Here is a 21,821-nt window from a genome sequence, read left to right on the forward strand (position 1 = left end):
TAACTTTATTCCTCTTCTTTGCTTGGTTTCCCCCAAGGGGAAAATTTAAGGGCAAGCCTAGGCCAAGAATCAATGAACCCCTTTCGTTTAGAGAGGTGCTGGTAAATTTATATATATATATATATATATATATATATATATATATATATATATATATATAATATATTTCCCCAAAAAATGAATGCAGACAAGGGAGACAGTTAGTCTGGATTTGTCATGAATTACATGAAAACCATCAAATAACATCTGTCTTACATTTCAACTCCTTAAAAAGGAGTTACAAGGAAAGTTTACAAAAAACTAGAAGAAGAAAGTAAAGAATATCCAGCCATGTATAAGATATATGTAATTTCTGAAGCCTTTACCTATAAGAAGAATCATACACTGTAGTATGCAAGAGACATGCTACTATGGGGATTAGCCCATTCTGTAAATATCTGAGCTGCGAATAATGGTTCCTGTGATGACAAAAATTCCTCCCCTTTTCTATGAATACAGCTTTCCCTTTTCTTAGTTTTCCTGCATCTGTTCTTGACTGACAATCAGGGACAGTATACAAATAACATTAGACTAAGTGCTGGCAGCTAGTAACTAGTACTTCAGTTGAGGTAACTATATGAAAATACTAAGTGGTATGATTTTTACTCTTTCCTTAGCCAGAAACTAAAATGAATCCTCCATGTATAAGATCAAAGCACACCATCACAGTGTTTGAAAGTTTGAAAGATCCTTGTGTCCTACCATCCAGCCATATCTGTTGTCCTATGTGTATTGTGACAAGGTCTATAGAAAACCAAAGTTGTCTTTTTGTGCTACACAAGGCATGGAAAGCACAAGTTAGGTGGGGAAAGCACAAGTTAAATAAAGATTTCTAGTTTCACTTTCATAACTCATAAAATGAAAACACTAGATAACTCTTACCTCTCTACTGTTTATCTAGAGAGCCAATAAAATATGCCAACACATCAGACAAGTCATTACAGAAACTAGAGTTAATAAGAATAACTGGAAAACAGCAGTCCTTAAAATATACTTAAACTTAAAATCTATTTAAGAAATATTTACAGAAGAGAATTGTTTTATCAGTCTACATCCAGGCAGAAAACAGATGGCGCACTCAAACTGAAGACTGAGGATCATTTAATAAATAGAACATTTACAGAGTTTAGGGAAAGGTTAAAAAAAAGATACAGTATTCCAGGGCTAGTATTAGTGAGACAGAAGAAATGGACCACCTTAGGTCCCTTTCCTCTCTCCAAGGGCTCAACCTTGAGCCAGGCAGGTCAGATATTGTGTTATTCTACTTTGTAATCAAAATGAGTCCAAAAGTGGTCCAAAAGCTTCTGCTTGTTCTATGAACCACAAGTTGCAACAGCCTCAGTACCCACTGTGTACAAGACCCACGCTTCCAAAACTAAAAGATAACAATTCCTGCTAAACTTCTTCTATAAAAGTAGCTTCTGCTTCTGCAAAATTCCACTTAGCTTGCCCCTAACCCTCACCCAACTGAAACAAAGGTATAAAATCCCCACTCCCCCAAAATTCAGGGCTCAGAATTTGAAGAGCTTAACACCTCTGGGTCAGCCAACTTAATAAAGCTTGCTTCTCTCCACTTCTCTGAGTGCCACTCATATTTCCTGCTGCACCGGTAAGACTGACTTTGCTATAACAATAGTAGGGAGTGATCACCATCCCTCAGTGCAGGGGTGAATCCAGCTTACAGTCACTGGTGTGGAAAGAGTCAAAGGGACAAATACTCTGGCATAAGTTTCCTTGTCCCTGAGTTCCTATTGCTGTCAGAAAGCAAAAGAGCCCACTGCAAGAAATTCACCTCCAGGACACGGAGCAGAAAGGAAGGGGTGAGTTACTCTAAAATGGACCTGGAGAGCACTGGCAGGCCACTGAACCCAACTATAAAATAAAGTTACATTTATTTTTTTGGTACAATATGTCTCCCCAAAATAGCAATTAGCTTTACAGTAACTAATGTGTCTGAGACATCTCTCTTGGGTATCTGTTTGAATGCAAGTATACATTAGGTTTCCTAAGCCCCTGCTGATTCTATTAAAACAACTAGAGGGGCTGGGGATTTAGCTCAGCGGCAAAAGCGCCTGCCTGACAAGCGCAAGGTCGTGAGTTCGGTTCCCGGTACCGGAGAAAAACCAAACCAAAAAAAATAAAAATAAAAATAAATAAATAAATAAATAAAACAACTAGAATACAGAGCATTACGTGCTCAGATAAATGGAGACACGCTTGCTAGAGCATCAAGACAAAGGAAGGTCAATGTAAATGTACATGCCTTGTGCATGTGAGCTATTCCTCACATAACAGCAGATGTGTAAAAATAAGGAAATAACTATCTCTGTCTTCTGGCATGACTGAATGAAACCATCTGTGTAAACCATTTTGCAGAGAACTTGGCACAAAAAACCAAACAGTACTCAGTAAATGTTACCACTTTTTGCCACTGCCACCAACATCATCACCTGCAGCTGTATTCTGACCTCTCAGACTGGGAAACTCTCCACTGTGGAAAATCCATGTCTTAGCCATATCTCTGTGTCATTAGTTCTGGCCCAGTCCCGTCCATGTAGACAGTATTCTATTAATGTTAGATAATGAAAACAACAGGGAGAATGGTCATATGCTATGCCAGACTGTACTATAATCAGTAATTATACATTTCCCTTTCTCTCACTCCCCTGTTAGAAGACTGTCTCAGTCTATTCTGGCTGCTGTAACAAAATACCTCAGAGTGTATAACTTATAAACAATAAAAATTTATTGCTGACAGTTCTGGAGGCTGTTGAACCAAGGTCAAGTTTCTGACAGATTCAGTGTCTGGTGAAAGTCCATCCTCATAGACAGTAACCTCTGGCTTATCCTCATGTGCCAAAAGGACAAGGGAGCTTACTTAAACCAATTCTATAAGACTACTAATCAAGTTTATGATCATGGGACCCCCATGACCTAATCCCTTCCAAACACCTCACCTCTAAGTATTTTTACATTAGGTGTTGGCTCTGATGTGTGAATTCTAGGGTAGGAGGATCAGCATTTAGACTATAGCAGGGTATGTTCTCCTCTGACCCACATATGTGTTGAACTTGGCCTCCTGGCCTGCTCTTGCTATGAAACACAACCCAGTTTTGCACGTAGGCTTTTTAAGAGGCACTGTAAGTTTTTATGACCCTTCTTTTGATTTTTAAAATTTTTTCCTTAGTTTTTATTTGTCTTTTTGAGACAGGGTCTCGCTATGCAGTTCAGGTTGGCCTTGAGCTCACTTTGTAGCCCAGGCTGGTTTTGAACTCACAACCATTCTCCTGCCTCACCCTCCCCAGTGGTGGGATTATAGGTGTCTGCCACCATGCCCTGCTCTCCATCGCTTTTTCTTCCACACTGAATATCTCATACTGTGGGATCAGATGAGATGTGAGCCAGACCATAGTTCAGCCCACAGCCTGAAACAGTGCTAAATCAGCTATTCCCACAGATTCCAGGGCCTGAATGTTTGTTTTGGTAAGGCAAGAAAGTTTGTGATTGTTGTGAATCTACAATATAAAAAATCCTACTAAAACAATGGCTTAACAAGGTGAGGGTGCCATGCTAGAGTGGAAAACTGGAAATAACATAAGATTTGGAGTCTATTTCACTGGAATTCAATTTCAGCACTGACAACTATTAAATGAATGACTCTGGTTAGGCAAACCTCAGTATATTCTACCTTGCTGGATTACTGTGACAATTAGAAATAGTACTCCAAAGGCACCTTGCAGTGTCTGGCACATAATAAGTCCTTGATAAATAACAGAACTAATGAAATTAGTAACAGTGAATGACACAATATCTGCCCAATTATCTGTGACTAACATCTCAAATTGGCTCAGCAGGCTGAGGCAGGAGGATTGCTGTGAGTTCAAGGCCAGCCTCTACTACATGGCAAGAGCCTGTCTCAACCCCCCAAAAAGTCTTAAACTGAAATTGTTCATCTTAATTAATTTTTTAATTAACAGGTAAATAAAATGGTGAAGTCTTTGCTCAAGTTTGTAGCTTATAAAAATCTAATGGAAAATCACAGTTTAAAATATACAAAGTGCTCTTTATAAAACCTTATAGTATCTTTGAACAGTCAAGAATATGAGTCCCTGCTGTGGCCAAGAATGAGGCTGCGTTCTTTGTGAAGAAAATAACCCATCAAACTGCATCTTACAAACTAGTGATTTAAATTGTGATTAAATCCACTGTAGTTGGAGGGCCCCAATTAATCCATTTACTGCGAACATTACTAAGCAGTTATTAATTGCCTGTGCATGATAAACAATTTCAAAGGTATGGTTTTGTTCACTGAGCTCCAAGAAAGTAAAAAACTTAAAATTAATAAATGCATCAACTAATCCCAACATATGCACTTTTGCAAAACAGAAGTATCTTAATTATTGAAGCACAGAATTAGATTTTGGATCCATCAGAAAGCTATTGAGAAAAAGTTCACTGTTGATGAATAATAGATGATTTATTTGTATTGTAAAATTTGATTGGAGCAGAAATGTATCTAAAACATGAGCTAAATTATCTTCCCTTCAATAAATAAGGAAAAATACTATATAGAAAATGTATAATTTGGTAGCCACTTTCTCAGGAACTTAAATAAATTTAGGGTAGTATTTCCAAACCATGTATAGAAGAATGCTTAGAGTTTTCACATGCAGATTCCTGGGCTCCCCTCAATCCAAACTACTGACCAGAATCTTTGGAAATTTTGCCTGGGAATATGAATTGTTAGCAGATTCTTTAGGTGTTTCATGTGCACTTTAGAGAACCAATAATCAGTGTAAATCACTGAGTAACTTTTGGCAGCTAACTTAAAAGTTTTAAAAGACAAAATCCAAGCTAGCTAAGCCACTGTATGCCCACAGGCCAAGTGAAGACAACAGTCTGGACCTGTGACCTGTGCCTGGACCTTAGCTGCACGGCTGAGTACCCATTCATTCTGGCAGCAGCACAAACGCATTTTTCTCACATCATGACAAGAAGCTGATGATCAACAGTACTGTGAACAGTACTGTGAACCTAACTATACCTGACAGTACCTAACAGTACCTAACAGTACTGTGAACCTAACAGCACCACGGTGATTACTTCTTTTATGGGGCATACATTGCCAAACTTCTCATCCCTGCCATCCTCTTGGCACAAGTTCAGGTAATCGTTAATCATCAACTTTTGAACTTAAAATTAAAATCTACAGGTGGGGAGAGGGAAGGAAGGATGATGATTAAGAATATTCTTATATGGAAATTTTAATTATTCTTCATTTTAAAAACCCAGAAACAAGTCCAAATCTCTTTTCCTATAATGTAGAGAAAAATCCACTTTCATTGTCTAAGGAAATAGAATAAATGAAATGATAAAGGGGAAAAAATTGCCAGTATATTTTTAAATTTCTTAAAATAGTCCTCTGGAAAAACAGATCAGCAACCTAAGGACTGAGGTGATGTAGGCTCTATATCCAGCTTACAGCCTTTAATGGGTATGCACACCCAAGTCATATAGCTACTTTTTAACCTAAGGGAGTTAATATATATAGGAAAGAGCTTTTTACATCAGGAAGTTTTGCAAAAATGTAAGTGACATCATTATCATTGATAACAAAATTTATTCTCTACATATAATCCAGAATATAATTAAATAAATGCAGACCATTGAGTTGTTTTTTTTCTAACAAAGGATACAAACACCTGGAGCAAAAATTATAAAGCCAGCTTTATTATTTGATGAAACTATGTGCACATATTCTAAAATACTATCCAAAGGAAAAAACACACAATAAGGTATATATGGAGAAAATCTAGGCTACTTTCAATAACTGTTCCTACTCTTCACTGCATAAAGCAATATAATATGCCATTTTCTGATAAAAGAATTCAATGTAGTTTGACGAAATTCTCTAGGTAGCAGTAGCAAATGATTTACCTCAACACCTTCCTATTGATCTGCCTATTCTATATGTACCTGAGCTCCAAAGGTAAGCATGACCACTGTACTACAAAGAAAATATGGTGGGCAACCAATGATCAATTTTACCAATGAGTCTAGGATTTCAATGTCTTTGAAACATTTTTTAACACTTGACTGCTTTCCAGATTTTAGATCAACACAAAATTTAAGTTTATTTGGGAAAATATAAGGAAACCAATATTTATCTTCAAATGGGAGGTAGCACAGAATACTGTAGTTACTTAGAGTGGAGTTTGATACTAGGTTCCAGGTTAACTATCTTTTCTATATTTCAGTTCATGAGTTGATAATTATTAGGCCTACCTTATGATGCTGTTGAGAGCATCAGTAGTTAAATAAGTCATGACTATAAAATCCTGCATGGAGTGGCAAGGAAGTCAAAATCAGTAGAACTAATGTTTTACTGCAGAGTAGATATTCTGTGAAGGTTAATCCCCTTCTGTTCTTGATTTGCAATTCAAAGGTAGAAACATATTCCAAACAATATATAGGAAATAATGATGCATTACAGCATATAACTATACCAAAACTGAATTAGAATGACATTTAACTTTTCTTTCCTTATGGCTACACACACATTTTACAGCTTACATTGGTCATTAAAGTCCACATATATTAAAATTGCAGTTGAAATTTAAGATGGTATATATAATTGTTTTTATATTAAATATTTGTTAAACTGGGTTGTATCAACTTGATTGGTTTGGGAGCTATGAAAGTGTTTGATAGAACACAGTTCTGGGTGTGTCACATGGGTCCCATGTGGTGCCGGGTACTGTACTGTCCCTTTTTTCTCTGGCACTGCTTCCTCATTTTGCTGCTTGGCAACATGAACTAAGCAGGTTTGCTCTGCCATGTGCTTCCATCATGATATCCCTGCCTCAGAGTCTTCCAACAATGTACTGAATCTCCTGAAACTAAATTAAACCCTTCATCCTGTAAGCTATAGGCGTCAAGTATTTTGTCCCAGCAAATGGAAAGGTAATACAGAAAGTTGGTACCAGAATGGTGTCATTGCTATGACTGTATCTGTCCATGTGGTTTAAAAGCCTTTAAAACTACTGTGCAGGAAGAGTTTGAGGAGGTTTGCATATGTAGGCCTCAGAATGCAGGAAGCATTCTGAATGGGCGATTCTGGTCAGAACTCAGAAAAACAGAATGCTGGTAAGACTGTGGAAAAACACATTAAAACACAGTAAAAGTCTGGACCAAGAGGTTTCATTTGTAAACAAAGACTCTATTGGCATTTAGTTGAGAGGCCATGTGTGTGTTACACACTGGCAGAAAATTTTATGACCTGAGACTGCAGAAGATGGATTAATTAGCAGTGGACTAATTAATCTTATGGAGGACATTTCAAGAGTGCCCAACATTCAGGCTGTGGCACTGGTTTTATTGGCTAACTTTAGCCACATTTATAATGAGAGTCAGGGGAAACTTTGAAAAGCTTAAATTTTGGACCCACATATAAAGTTGGGTCCAAAGGTAATGTGGCTGCTACACAGATCAGCATGATTAGAAAGAGACCAAGTACTTTGTACAGGGACAAGAAGAAAACATGCCCTGAGGGCATCTCATGAATCAGCAAGACTCCACCCACCATAGTCTCAAAACTGCAAAAATTTAAACTTTTCATTGATGATGAATCCCTTCAATGCCTGTTCAAGAAGGGCCTCATAGGGAATTGGTTCCCTAGGATACATTTCATTCTCACTCAGCCATCCAGGGACTCTGAGGCTGCTATAGCTGTGTACAAGGGGAACTGGAAGCTGTTTTTACTCATAGCGGCCTTCAAAATTTTCTGTGTTGCTGTTTGTTCAGGAATGCAGAACAGAACAGTTGAGGGTTCAAGGAGGCTTCCACCTAGATTTCCAAAAAAAACCTGGAAAGCCAGGCAAGAAGTCCCTGAAAAGGCAATGTGTAAAGCTGTGAGAATAAAGTCAAAGGTGAAATGGACACCCAAGGAAATAAAAGGTGCCAGTAATCTGAAACTTCTGCCAAGTAAAGCTGAAGGCTGAAGATACAGCCAGCATAAGACAGGTCAAGTGGGCTGCAACTGATGAAACCATAGTGATAAGGCTGTCCACACCCTCTGGAAGTCACATTTTAACTCTTTGTGCCCTACATGCCAGATATGGAGCTACAGAACTTAATGTTCCTTCTGGGTTTTGCTCTTGCTTTGGCCCATTTCTTGTCTACCCTGCTATTCCTCTCCTCTGGAATAAGAATCTTTACTTTATAGAATTGTACACGGGTATTATGTAACTTGTTTTTCATTTTTACAGAGGTCTGAGCTAAGCATTTTCCTTGAGTCTCTGAAGAGACTTGGTCTTGGACTTTTGAAAGATGCTGGAGCTGTCAACATTTTGAGGAAAGGATATTCCACTTTCAGTTGCATGTAAGATAGTTGCATCATGTTAGGTGGAAATATGATCTTGTTTATTGAGAAGTAAGTACGGTTAAAGGATATTTGTTTAGATATCAAGTTGCCAAGCTGGGATATGGTATCTAAGCTTGATTGTGTCAGCTTGACTGGCTTGGTGCTGCCCAGGGGATTGGTGTAGCATATTTCTTTGTGCGTCAGTATTGGTTGTGCAGGTATGACTTTGAGTACTATATCTAGTCCCTCATCACTGTGTTGCTTCCAAGCTGTCATGAGCTAAGCAGCTTTGCTCTGCTGTGCCCTTTCACCTTGATGTCCCTACTTTGGAGTGTACCAGCGATGTACTGAATCTCCCAAAACCATGAGCTAAATTAAACCTTTCCTCATTTAAGCTGTGGGTTTTGAGTATTGTGTCCCACTGACTGGAAATCTGATTAATACCATATTTAATGCAGTTTTAAAAACTATTTTTCTGATATTAGAAATACATAGTGTCTCTATAATGATACCTTCTCAATGTCTATACTAATAACCACTAAGACTGTAATAGATTGAATATTTTTGTCTCTCAAAAATCAGATGCTGAAGCTGTAATTCCATATCCAGCCCCCATCACAGGACATGGGCAGAAGTTAGAAGGTGACAATATGCAAACCCAGAAGAAGGCCTTCACCTTGACCATGCCAATGGTCTCAGACTTGCAAAGCACACAGACTATGTTGAGTTTTTTTTAATGGAATCCCAAATTGACCAAACAGGGAAAAACTCACTCTACAAATGTTATAGAAAATTGCTCATATTCCCAGATATAAGCATGCAAAGTTGGTCAAAATATAAAAAATAACTTTTAATCATTAACTGTTGCCCTCAACAAACCATCAGATACCAGCAGTACAGTTATGCCACCATATTCATGCATAAAAATTTGCCCTAAAAACCATAATGGGCTACCATTGCTATCACCACAAAACAGAGAAAACAAAGTTTCTCCCTTGTGCACAATATTTTCAGATTAGAAAATATACAGCCCTAATAATAGAAAACACACACATATGACAGGCACATGTACATTTAAATAATAATAACTACATGTTTTCACAAAATATGTCTGTATTTATGATTAATAATAAATATGGGGCCAGGAATATAGCTCAGTGGTACAGTGCCTGCTTGCAAGTACAGGGTCCTGAGTTAGATTCCAGATACAAAATAATTACAATAATAATAAATATGTAGGTGGGAAGCAGTGAAAATATCTGAACAATTTTGCCTCATGTTTTAAAAGTTCTACACAAAATTCCTTTTTTATTTTAAAGAGAATAATAATAAAAAGAACAATAGCAAAATACCAACAGCATAGACAAAAACAAAACAAAGCAAAAACAATAAAAATGATACAGGGTTTCAGAACAAAATGATAAGAAGTAACAGTGGTTGTTATATTACATATTGTTATCTTCAATGAAGTTGCTCAAATTACCACATGTAAAAATGCAAGATTGATCAAATCATTAAAGAGAATAATAGAAACAAAAAAACCCCATTAGAAATGGGGGGCTGGGGATTTAGCTCAGCGGCAAAGCGCCTGCCTGGCAAGCGCAAGGTCGTGAGTTCGGTTCCCGGTACCGGAGAAAAACCAAAACCAAAAAAAAAAAAAAAAACAAAACAAAAGAAATGATACAGAGTTTCACTAGGCAAGATGGTAGGAATTCACCAATGGTTGTTATGTTGCATGTTGCTGTCTTCAAAGTAGTTTTTCGGATTATCAGATATAAGTATGCAAAATAGGTCAAAGTTACTACACAAAATTCTTACAAATAAACATGTTTCATAAATAAAAATCACAACACATCTCTTGTGTTCTATTATAAAAATATTTATAAAAATACATATTCAGGTAGTGCTGGAATGTGCACAGTGCAAATGTCCAGTAGTCAAGGGCCAGATGTACTCATTAAACTTGAAAGACCAAGCAACTAATGCAATAGGACTTCAACAAAGCTTTGCTGTTAAGGGAAAGATTTCTATATAAGATCCATTTGAAAATCCATTTCACACTTCTAATTTAAAGCCAATTCAAATGTAATTTACTTTATCAGGGCTATTCATTTAGTGAGGGTCAGAAGTACAATCAACAGAGATGACAATTACTTACGCTTATCAAAAGATAACCTGCTACCAATAGCGCTGAGCAAGAGAAAAAGATGGAACTAGGACTTAAACTGGAAACAACGGTTATTACCATACAAGCGGATCTTCCTTCAGACCAGCATATCCTGCAACAAAGCTCTTACTTCGTGACATCTCTGCAGGCAAGGCAAGCGCATTTGTCACTGTATTTGAGTGCCCCATACGCCTTTACTTTGCCAAAGTTGATGATTTGAGAGAGGTGCAACAATCATGATGGCACAAAACATTAAACTTACCACTCTCGTCATCTATATTGAACCTTCCCAGTCCGCTGCCGTCCCTGATGGAGTACTGGATCTCTCCGTCCCTGCCGGAGTCCTCATCTCGGGCGGTCACCTGGAGTACACTTGTTCCAATACGTGAGTTTTCTTTCACAGATCCAACAACAGCAAAGTCTGGAAAGTAGGGGGTATGAAGGTTTTCATTGACATCCACAACTTCCACCTCAACAAAGGAAACAGATGACAAAGAAACAGGCCGTCCTTTGTCTTTAGCCCGAACTGTGAGATTATAAAACTGTTGCTTTTCGTAGTCAAGCTCTTTGCTCAAGCGGATGGCGCCACTTGCTTTATCTATTTCAAATCTCCCATTATAGTCATTGACCAAAGAATAACGCACTTGACCTCCCAATCCGAGGTCTGGATCATGAGTTTCCAACCAAGCAATGACGGTGCCAACAGGGAGGTCTTCAAGAACCTTCACACTATAGCTGCTGGGGATGAAGGCTGGGGAGCAGTCATTCACATCATCCAGAAAAACCTTAAGCGTGACCACTGCAAATAGCTGCTGACCATTTTCTGCCTTGTCTCTGGCTTCTATTTTCAAGGAATAGTTTGCTTTGGATTCTCGGTCCAACTGGTCTGCTACATAAATGACTCCAGTTGAGCTGTTGATGGCGAACTGTTGTGTATCTGTCAAGACTGAGTAAGTCACTTCTCCATTAGAACCCAGGTCTTTGTCTCTGGCTTCCACTTGAATAATCTCAGTACCAATGCTTGAACTTTCAAGAATGTTAACAGAGTAACTATCTTGAAGAAAAATGGGGCTGTTATCATTTGCATCCTCTACATTGATGGTCAGCAGTCTCCACGAAGATTTCTGGGGATTACCTAAGTCATAGATGGTAATATTAAGGAGATAGAGGTCTGTGTGCTCTCGATCCATGGGCATAAGGACTTTAAGCTGCCCAGTCTCCATATCAATATTAAAGCAACTGTCAGTATTTCCATCGGATATTGTAAATAGCACCTTCCCATTAAAGCCAGAGTCAGCATCATAGGCTTTAATCTTCAGGATGTTAGCACCAACTGGTAGATTCTCCTTCACAGCCATATCGGAAGGAAAAGACTTGTCAAAATGCGGTCCTTGCCTATTAACTGAGTAAAAGTCAAGAAATCCATCTTCCAAATTCAGCTTCCCATTTGCTTTTGCCTTAATGAGTAGCTTTTCTGCCAGTTTCTGAGCCACACGAGTTTCTCTGCAGCTGAAGCTCTTTGAAGACACTTTCCCATGCAGGACTGAAATGTTAATGGCCATGGGGTCTGCAAAATTCTCTCCATCAGTTGCTGTAATTCTCAGGGCAAAATTACCATTTTTTATGCCGGGACTCATCAGTGACTTTTTAAGTTGTAAAACACCAGAGTCTGGGTTTAAATAAAAGAAACCAAGTTCATTTCCAGAAATGATCTTGTACTTCACAAGTTCAAGTTCATCAATATCGATCGCGGACACAGCTGTGATGTGACCACCGACTGGGAAGTCATAGGAAATAACTCCCTGGCAAGCTACTTTTTCAAAGAGAGGGCTGTTGTCATTGACATTTCCTATTCGGATGGTCACGTTTACCTCACTTTCGTGGCGGTATGGTGAACCCCAGTCAGAGGCTCTGACGATGAACCTGTAAACTTCTGGAGAAGATTCAAAATCTAATTCTTCAGTTGTGCTAATTACACCCGTAAACTGGTTAATGGCAAATGGTAACAAATTCAGGCTGGCAATACTATAAGTGATGTACCCATTTTCTCCTTTGTCCTTATCAGAAGCGGACACTGACAGAATGCTTGTTCCTACTGGAACACTTTCATTCACAAAAATATCATATAGGCCCTGTTGGAATTCTGGGGTGTTGTCATTTGCATCTTCTATGCCAATGGTAACTTGTGCTTTTATATCTCCTTCTTTGTTTGTCACCTCCAGCTTATAAAGCTCCTTCTTAATGGTATTCAGGGGCTGTGCTGTGACAATCAGACCTGTCCGTGGATTGATTTTGAAGTAGTCTGCATCTTCACCAGGAGATAATTTGTATTCCACATCCAGAGGTTCAGGACTTAATTTTACTATAGCAACCATAACACCAGGAGGGGAAAACTCACTTATGTTGACCTCATACACTTCTTTTTCAAATTGAACCGGGACACTGTCTCTTTTAGGGTTGGCAATGTGGACTATCGTCAGTGCTGAAAACTTTTGAGGTGACCCTTTGTCCTTTGCTTGAAGAGTGAGGTTGTAACCATAGGAAAAGCTTGCCCAGTCAACTTGTTTCCTCTCCTGGATCTTGTACTCATTCATCCACTTTCCTTCCTTAGCCAGGAAGAACTGATCTAAAGGATCTCCAGCCACGATGGAAACAGATTCGATCTCTCCATTGGCCCCCTCGTCCAGGTCATCAACTGTCACTACTGCATACGTCGGCTCTTTATCCAACAAGAAAGGAACATGCGTGACTACCTGGATCGTCGGAGCATGTTCATTTACACGTTCAATGTGAACATAAAGCTTTGCAGTACTGCTCACTCCATTGTTCCCATAGAGTTTCATTCCTCGATCCACAGCTAAAATTTCCAGATCATACCTGTTCTTTTCATCATAATTTAATCGTCCACTTAAGGAGATGACACCACTTGTGGGGTGAACCGAAAAGAGATCAACTTTGTTTTTAAAGTAGTAGTAGAACTCTCCGTTAGAACCAATGTCAGCGTCAGTGGCTGTCACCTGAGCAACACTCGTCCTTAGCGGTGTGCTTTCCGCTATTGTAACAGAATACGTCGTGGGTGAAAACAGAGGCCTCAGGTCGTTCATATCTAAAACCTGGATGTTCACTTTGGTCCATGCTTCCAAATCTTCTCCTCTGACAGAACCCTTGATTATCAATAAATAATTGTCCTGAATTTCCCTATTCAAAATGGCAGAATTCCCACCCTTGGTTCTTATTCTGAGAAAACAGAAATCTGCAATGATGACTTCTTCTGCTTTGAAAAAGCCTTCCTCATCTCCGGACACTATTCTGTATTTGATATCCCAGGACAGGTCTATCAAGGTGATGCCCATTCTACTCTGGCTATTGACGTAGGTCCTTGCTGCAGAATTCTCATAGACTGAAGCATTGTAAGTGGAATGTGTGAAGTGAAAGCCCAGGGGCCCTGTCCCTGGCAGCCCCTGGGACACAGTGGCCAAGAGCTTGAGAAGCAGGAGGATGAGGCAAGAAGAAGGAGGTCGTGTCCCCACACAGTGTCCCATAATTATATCCATCACATCATACTTCTGTCCTGGAGGGAAAGAGACAAAGAGAGAGGAAAAGGATAAATTAAACTGGAAGAGAGTGTAAAAAGGAATAGAAAATTACTGCTATGAAACAGTGCTTCTTAAGAATTTGATTTAAAAAATCTTTTTATTAAAACATGAACACAAGAAAAAATGAAAACCTCACCACTACTAGATTATAAGGAATTCAAAAAAACTAGAATTTAACCTTATCATGTTTGAATTTTTTTTAAGTGACACTTTTACACTGCTGATGAGATTGTTCATTGGTACAACATATTTTTATATTCTGCAGGTCAATTTAGACATACAGAGTAGAGGATTTAGGTGCATTTTATATCTTTGACTTATAATTATCCTATGAAAATAGACATGTGTTCATTATAACACAGTTAAAATGTAAACCCGAGAAGGTGTGAAAGAACTATCAACAAAGGATAAAATAATTCATGGTACATTCCTAAAAAATACTATGTAACCATTTAAGAAAATGATAAAAATGTATATTTTCAGATGGATGAAAGTGTAATGCTAAGTGAAGGAAAGCTCATCAAGAAGTACAGATGGGGGCTGGGGATTAAGCTCAGCGGCACAGCGCCTGCCTGGCAAGTTCGATTCCTGGTACCGGAAAAAAAAAAACCAAAAAAAAAAAAAAAAAAAGTACAGATGGATGGTGCGATCCTATTACTCCTTAAATATGTGCACAACTGCATGTTTACATTTTGAAAAGATTAACTTTTGCAAGATTTGGAGGCATATTTGCATTTTTTTTTGAGACAGGGCCTCACTGTGTAATTCACAGCTTTGAACTCACTATGGAGCCCAGACTGGCCTTGAACTTGCCATGATCTTTCTGCCTCAGCCTTCAGAGTGCTGGGATTACAAGTATGTGCTACTATGCCTGGATCTCATATTTGCATTTTGAAGTTTTACTTCCATGAATATTGTTTGACAATGCTTATACTTTATATAAAACAATTACTTTTATATAATTATAATTTGTTATAAAAATGCTTCAAGGTATTATCATTTATTTTGTTTACTCTCAAACTGTTCAAAATTTATGTATAATTCAATGCTATGAGAACAAATGAGGCACCAGGTAACATAGTGGAGAAGACAATCCCTAAGGAACTGCATGACCTAAACTGTACCTCTCAGGTGCCTGTGCTGCTCGTGCTCATAAGAAGGGAGGCAACTGATTCCTTACAGGAAATACTTAAGGAACTGCAAGAAGTAGTTCTAATTATTTTCATCAGTGACTATTACATTTTAAATTTTAGGACCATGCAGATTATAAGACAAAAACTTCTTCCTGTTTTAAGCGGTAAAATCGTTCATATCTTTAAAACAGCAGGGAGGAGTTGGGAGGGAATGTTTAACAAGAAATAAGTGAGTGTATACTCTGACAGCTCATATTTTTAGAACCTCCAAATTTGAGTTCCAATGTGAAGCCATACCCTGGAGGCCCCTGGCCTTCCTCTCTTCCTTTGCTGCAGGGCATGTAAAGATGGAGAGGGTGTGAAATGAATTCTTCTGAAGATACATAATGACTTGCACAGGACGCCAGTTTTCCTATGCTGATATATTTAACTTCCATGACAATACGGAGCAATGGGGTACTATTTTACCTAACTATATATTACAAAAAGTAATGGTCAGAGTATTTAAACTACTTGACTGGGACACTGCCCAAGTAACATACCCCAGGAAGTAAGTGGTAAAACACAATCTTAGACTCTGAGTTTTCTTCCTCCAAAATCAATGCTTTTCGTCACTGTATCATCAGTCTCTCTAAATTGTCTGTAATTAAGAATGCAAATTGAGGCTCCTAGAAGCACATCTGATATTATTTAATTCCATGGAATTACTCAACAAGTACCATTGATGGGAAAGCATAAAACCTATCCATCTTCTACATCTGGTTATCTTCTTTCTGGTTTTAAATTAGTTCCAAGATGCATCCCCTCCAGAAATTAACATGTTAGAACATTGCAAATTATTTTTGTAATTCATAAATAGTTTTAAATCCACCATTGGGAAAACACATATTATTACAACCTTTCAGTAGATAAGAACAAATTTCCTTTTACTAGTAGTAGAGTCTGGCTTAGAATTCAGGTTCCTTCATGAGCCCACAAGGTTTGCCCATTGTTTTTCAACTTGGCCTTCAAGATGCTCTCACCACTGGATGCTCTCATAGCTGGGCGTACATGTGCTGGGTTACCCCTGGGGATGGAATTGCCTGCTGATATCATCTGTTGAAGTATCTAGCCTATGATGAATTGCAAGTAGAAAAAGCCAACTTTAACATGAGGATTTCACAGGCAGAACAGAAAGCAATAGTGAAAAGTTAAACAAAAGGAGATAACTTTCCACAAAAGAAATTATTTTCATATGCAGCTCTTCTGCCTGTCCTTGGTAAATGCCTCCGATGCTAAGTGTGTGGAGCAGAAAGTCCGGCCCTGGCTCAGGGGACGGGGGCAAAGGCCAAGGCAGATGGCAGCTGGCAACGCGCTCAGTGGCTTCCCAGAAAGATGTGGTTGGGCCCCTCGTCCTTTCAGAGGAAACTGGTGAGGGAGATGGTATAAAGGTGGAGTTTTTTTTAATGTGGTAAGTTTGAATGCCTACCTAGGAGAACAGAGAACCCCATGAAGCCAGTGCAAAGGAAGGTGCCCATTTTGTGGAGAACACTCAACTGAAATATAAGAGTAATCGACCTCTCTTCAGCGATCCCAGATGTAAACTGGCAGAGGGTTTAATCATATGCCTCTCTTTTTTTCCTTCATCTGAAAATGTTCCAAAGCAGTGGAGGAACATTTAGTTTTAAGTTGGCTGTAACCATGGTAGAGGGAGGTAGGCTCTTAAAAAGGAATGTAAAGGCCAAATTACATCCTTTTAAAGTAAAACACTGGGAAGACCCACAGTGCTTCAGAGAAATACAAATTCAATTTCTGCCTCATTTCCTATTCATCGTTTTCAGCTTCAAATACTGCCTGTGAGAACAATCCAGACCTCACAGCCATCGGGGAGGAAAATCTCCTCAATGGTCAATACAGTTGAGTGAACTTTCCCGAACCTATTACCGATCCACACCCTGAGCCCCACTGAAGGAAACCCAATAGGAGGACCCACATTTGTGCATCGTTCTATTCCTGGACTCCAGGAGTAAAGCACTTACCACGCAGGACACAAATAATACTGATTTGCTGAACAGAACCAGACACTAGAAACCTTTAATAGGCCTCGTACCTAAATCTCTCAAAATAAGCTCATCTTATATAGGATACAAATCCAGAAGTTATTCAGGTTAAAAGGTGCATTAAAAGTCATGTGGTCTGATCTCCTTGGTTTATAAATGAAGGAACTGAGGTTTATACAATGAAAAGATTTCTTTACTACTTAGTCTCAGGTCTCCCAAAGTTCAGAACTAATATAAACTGTGAGTCAAATGAGTTAGTGGCCAGTGAGTTAGTGTCACAATTTTAGAATGGTAGTTCGTCATTTTGGAGTAATCTTCATGTTTAGGTACTTTATTACCCTCCTGGGGCAATTCCCTCACTCCCTTCAAACCAAAGAATGCTGTTACAGTATGAAGAAAATCATTCAATTTAATTATTCAAAAACTGATACTTTTACATACTGATTTTTATTTCAGCAAGATGAATGGCTGGAATTTTATTTCTTATAATCCAGAATAAATTGTCTTAAAAACAAACTGAATATATTTCAAAACAAGTTTAATGAATACTCATGGATGAAAATTTAAATTTAACTCAAGAAAAGATAAAAAAAGATCAGGAACAAATGTGTTAGCTTCACTTGTTAAAACCCAAGATGTCTCATGTTTCTTTTATACCATTATTGTTACAGAAGAAAAAGCTCCTATCTGGCACAAACTGTACCTTGCATCATTTCTATTGCTTTGGGAAATCTATGAGCACTAAAAGTTAGGAATTTGGTATGATTTTTCAAAGTACACACTAGAATAAAGCTTTAGGTTTCTTTTTTTAGCATTCCAAAATAACTTCAGATTAAAGAAACGCAATAGTACTTTTTCCTCATTGAAGTTAAGTTGTTGGGGAAGCCAGTGTGAGTTAATGGTGTTTTACATGCTCTAAACATTGATTTATTCTACTGCTTCTGGATTATTTTAAAGAAAGCACTTACTTCCCAACCTCAGAGCCGGTTTTCTACAATATAATAACATGATCAATAGTTTTTACACAATCACCAAAGAGATCATTAAGCCATCAACCTTTGAGACGTTTATTTTTCAGAGGCGGTCCTCATGTACCTCCTCACCCTGCCCTTCTTGCTCTGTTGTGGTGGATCTTGGAATAGGACTCAGAAAGGCATGCAGAGATTTCTTTCCAGCAGATGAATAAACATCAGAGACCTCAGGGGCAAGGGACAGCAGTCAGTGAGGTCAGGGGTCAGGGGTAGCCTTGACTGCAGCTGCCCATGCTGTTGTGGTTGTAACCTCATGACACTGTTTTCTGCCACCATAAAATGGGTTAAAGAGTTGAGACTTTTGAAGAGGCAAATAAATCTTCTGAGAATATTCTATTTTCACGCCTTCTCTTCCTATGTTATATATGTTGAATGGGTTTGTTAGCCAGAGAGAAGAGATAAGCAGGAAATACAGTATGATAGGCCGAAAACAAAGAGCAAAGTGAGCATGGGAAGAGTTTCCCCTTACAAGCACCCTGGGTACAGATGACTTGTGCCCATGATGCAGGTGGAAGGTCTGTTGCTGTGGGTGTGGGCCATGACCTGGCACGTGTACAAAGGCAGGACATGGCTAAAGAGCACACACTTTGGCGTCCTACTTCCTGGTACAGATGCCGACTCTGTCACCCACAAGCCATACAACCTTGGACAACTTATTTAATCTCCCAGTGCCCTGGTTTGTACCTCTACAAAAGGGAAAACATCAGTACCTACAAAATGGGATTTGAGTTACTAAATCCAAAGTACAAAAAAACCAGTTTCTGGCACATTGTAAGTTTATATTTGGTTATTGTTACTGTCAGGAATAAAAACACACTTTAGACTACACAGAGTCTGTGAATCTTAAAATAAGAGAAGACGTTCACAACAGTTTTTTTTCCAATAGTACAAGCCACCTTAAAGGTTAAGGAAAGGTGTCTTCTTTTTATTAAAAGCAAAAAAATTCCAAAACCCTGTTATTCTCTTTGCCTCAAAGGTCAGAGAAACTTTAGTTGAATCCAGGTTTTGTCACTTACAGGCTTGGTGCCTGAGCTAATAAAGCTTCTTAAGTCTCAGTTTCCTTACCTGTAAAATGAGGACTAGTAGAGCTACACATGTCAGGTGAAAGGCTTAGCTGATGTCTGGCACACAATCAGGGTTTCAAAATACAAAGCAACGCCATTATTGCTTAGATGTTGAGAAAGCACAAAATGGAAACATAGTGAAAACTGGTTTGAGAATAAAGGGTCTGCATGACCCTTCCCCAGTACTGAAGCCTCCTTTCCATGGGTCCCAGGCATGTGCCCGGGGCTGGGATCAGCGTCACAGTTCTGTATATTGTAACAGAAAGCTATTGCCACAGCTCTGAAATGTATTTCCGTTCCTGCAAGTACACTTCAAAACACAGAAAAGTGCAGCAGCCTTAGGGAGCGACTCCTCAGACCTGCTGTTTAATCCCTGGGAAGTCTGAGCGAGCTTTCGCCTTATGATGATGAGTCCCAGAACAGCCAGACGCTGCTCAGCCCTATCTGCTGGAGCAGCCTCTTCTGATACTGTTCGAATTACCATTCTCATGGCACTACTTTATGTTCTGGGTTCTTGCTCCTGAAATCAGTTATAGACTGTCTGTATGACACCTTTGGGAATAAGCTGTACTCTCTGGCTCATGCTAATGGTTGCTTGAAAAGAAGAAAAAATATTTATTCTCTCTCTTTTTTCTATATATGTACGTTTTAATACAAACCATTGGAGCTACACACTGTGCAGGATAATATACTAGGAATTTGGATCACAATTCTTGTACCATTACTCAGACTATAAAAGGATATGTTGAGCCAAAGCCATTTAAATTCTCTGAGTTTTACAACCAAAAGGGTCATAAAGTTTTCTACTTCAACAGGCTCATTTTACCACCAAGGAAGCTGATTAAGAGGGGTTGAGTGGTAGTGGACAAAGTCACACAGCTTGCCACTGAAAGAGCTAAACATGGACCTCAGGTCTCCCTCACGAATTTGATTCATATACAGCTCTAGCCTCTCCAAGGCAGACCTGAACCCATCCTCCTCTACAGGTTTTAATCACTTTCTAATGCTTAGCAGCCTACCCTATGAAGTTCTCTCACAGGTGCCCCATCTGAAGTGGGTTCACATTTTACAGGGTATCAGCAGCATCCTGGATTTGTTAAAGCTCAAGTGGCTGGGGCCGACCCCAGAGGTTCTGATTCTGTGGGTTTGGGATCCGGTGGTTCTGAGAATTTAAAATTCTACCAGTTCCCAGGAGGTCCTGGGAACATCTCAAAAGCACATCTTGAGAACCACTGCGCTAAACTGCATTTTACCTATAGGGGCTTCCAAGAGAGCACATTCTTTCCTGTAATACGGCTACTTACAGTTGTCTCTAAGTCACACTCAGGACTGCAAGCTCTCCAGAGGACAGTTTGAGGCCTTATTTCTTCTTCTTACATTATCCTACAAAGTACCTTGGAAAGGCAAAAATTCAACTAATACCTTTAGTGAAATTGGGTTACTCAGCATGTACCAAACCTCTATAGCACACTCTAGAGAAGACAAAAGCAAACATCAGAACAGTTAGGAATATAATCATAAAACTTGGAGACCTTGGGGAAAGAGCTTGTCCACCATTTCCCAAAATGTGTTCCATAATACTGGATCTGTGAGACGTGAACAGATATGCAACTAAAAAATAATAGACGCTTTAGAAAACAATGGTTGAAAAAATGGTGAATTCCTGGAAGTCTTTAACATTCTTCAAAATAAACCTTTCCCATCTCTCATCCTTAGGTACATCTAAAAATTTACTCTACATTGTTATTTCCATATGAAATCACAGTCTATAACCAGGATTCAGTAAATATAGCAAGTATTGCTTAATGATGGTGGGTATTCTGAGAAGTGCACTTGTGAGATGGTAAATGTGGGATATGAAAATGCTGCTGACTTAACAAGGCATAGTATTTTTTAGTAAATTTAATTTTTAAGTGGAAAGACTACACGCTAAAATAAGAAAAGTATAGTTTCATAGACACATGTCAATAACTTGTGTACAGGGCTGGGCATTTAGCTCAGCGGCAAAGTGCCTGCCTGGCAAGCGCAAGGTCGTGAGTTCGGTTCCTGGTACCGGAGAAAAACCAAAAAAAAAAAAAAAAAAAAGAAAGAAAACAAACTTATGTACAAATTCTAAGTGTATAAACCAGTAACATAACCACTTCTACTCATCAAATACCTGTATGTACATAATTGTCTGTGCTACACATTTATCCAATTGCCAAAACATTAGGCTTGCATGCACAGTGGCACAACAAACGTGAGGGTAATATACTGCACTGCAGCTCTGTGAGGGCAAGGGTGTCACTAGGTGAAAGGAAATTTTCATATCCATTATGCCACAAGATCTTTGTCATATATGAGGTCCACTGGTGACAAAGATACCATGATGCAATACATGACTATACTGG

General features: G+C 38.8%; 1 protein-coding gene across 2 annotated transcripts in view; it reads right to left on the reverse strand.

The window, feature by feature from the left end:
* Fat3 (FAT atypical cadherin 3) overlaps nucleotides 1-21,821 on the reverse strand; it is a gene marked incomplete at its 5' end in the record, with an annotated part of 616,828 nt that overhangs the window by 481,069 nt on the left and 113,938 nt on the right. For both annotated transcript variants that reach the window (XM_005379721.2, XM_013512035.1), the window contains 1 exon segment: nucleotides 10,831-14,139. In XM_005379721.2, coding sequence (XP_005379778.1) covers nucleotides 10,831-14,122 — 3,292 coding nt within the window.

The sequence above is a fragment of the Chinchilla lanigera genome, unplaced genomic scaffold (genome assembly GCF_000276665.1).
Source record: "Chinchilla lanigera isolate Chin_1 unplaced genomic scaffold, ChiLan1.0 scaffold00013, whole genome shotgun sequence".
Taxonomy (NCBI): domain Eukaryota; kingdom Metazoa; phylum Chordata; class Mammalia; order Rodentia; family Chinchillidae; genus Chinchilla; species Chinchilla lanigera.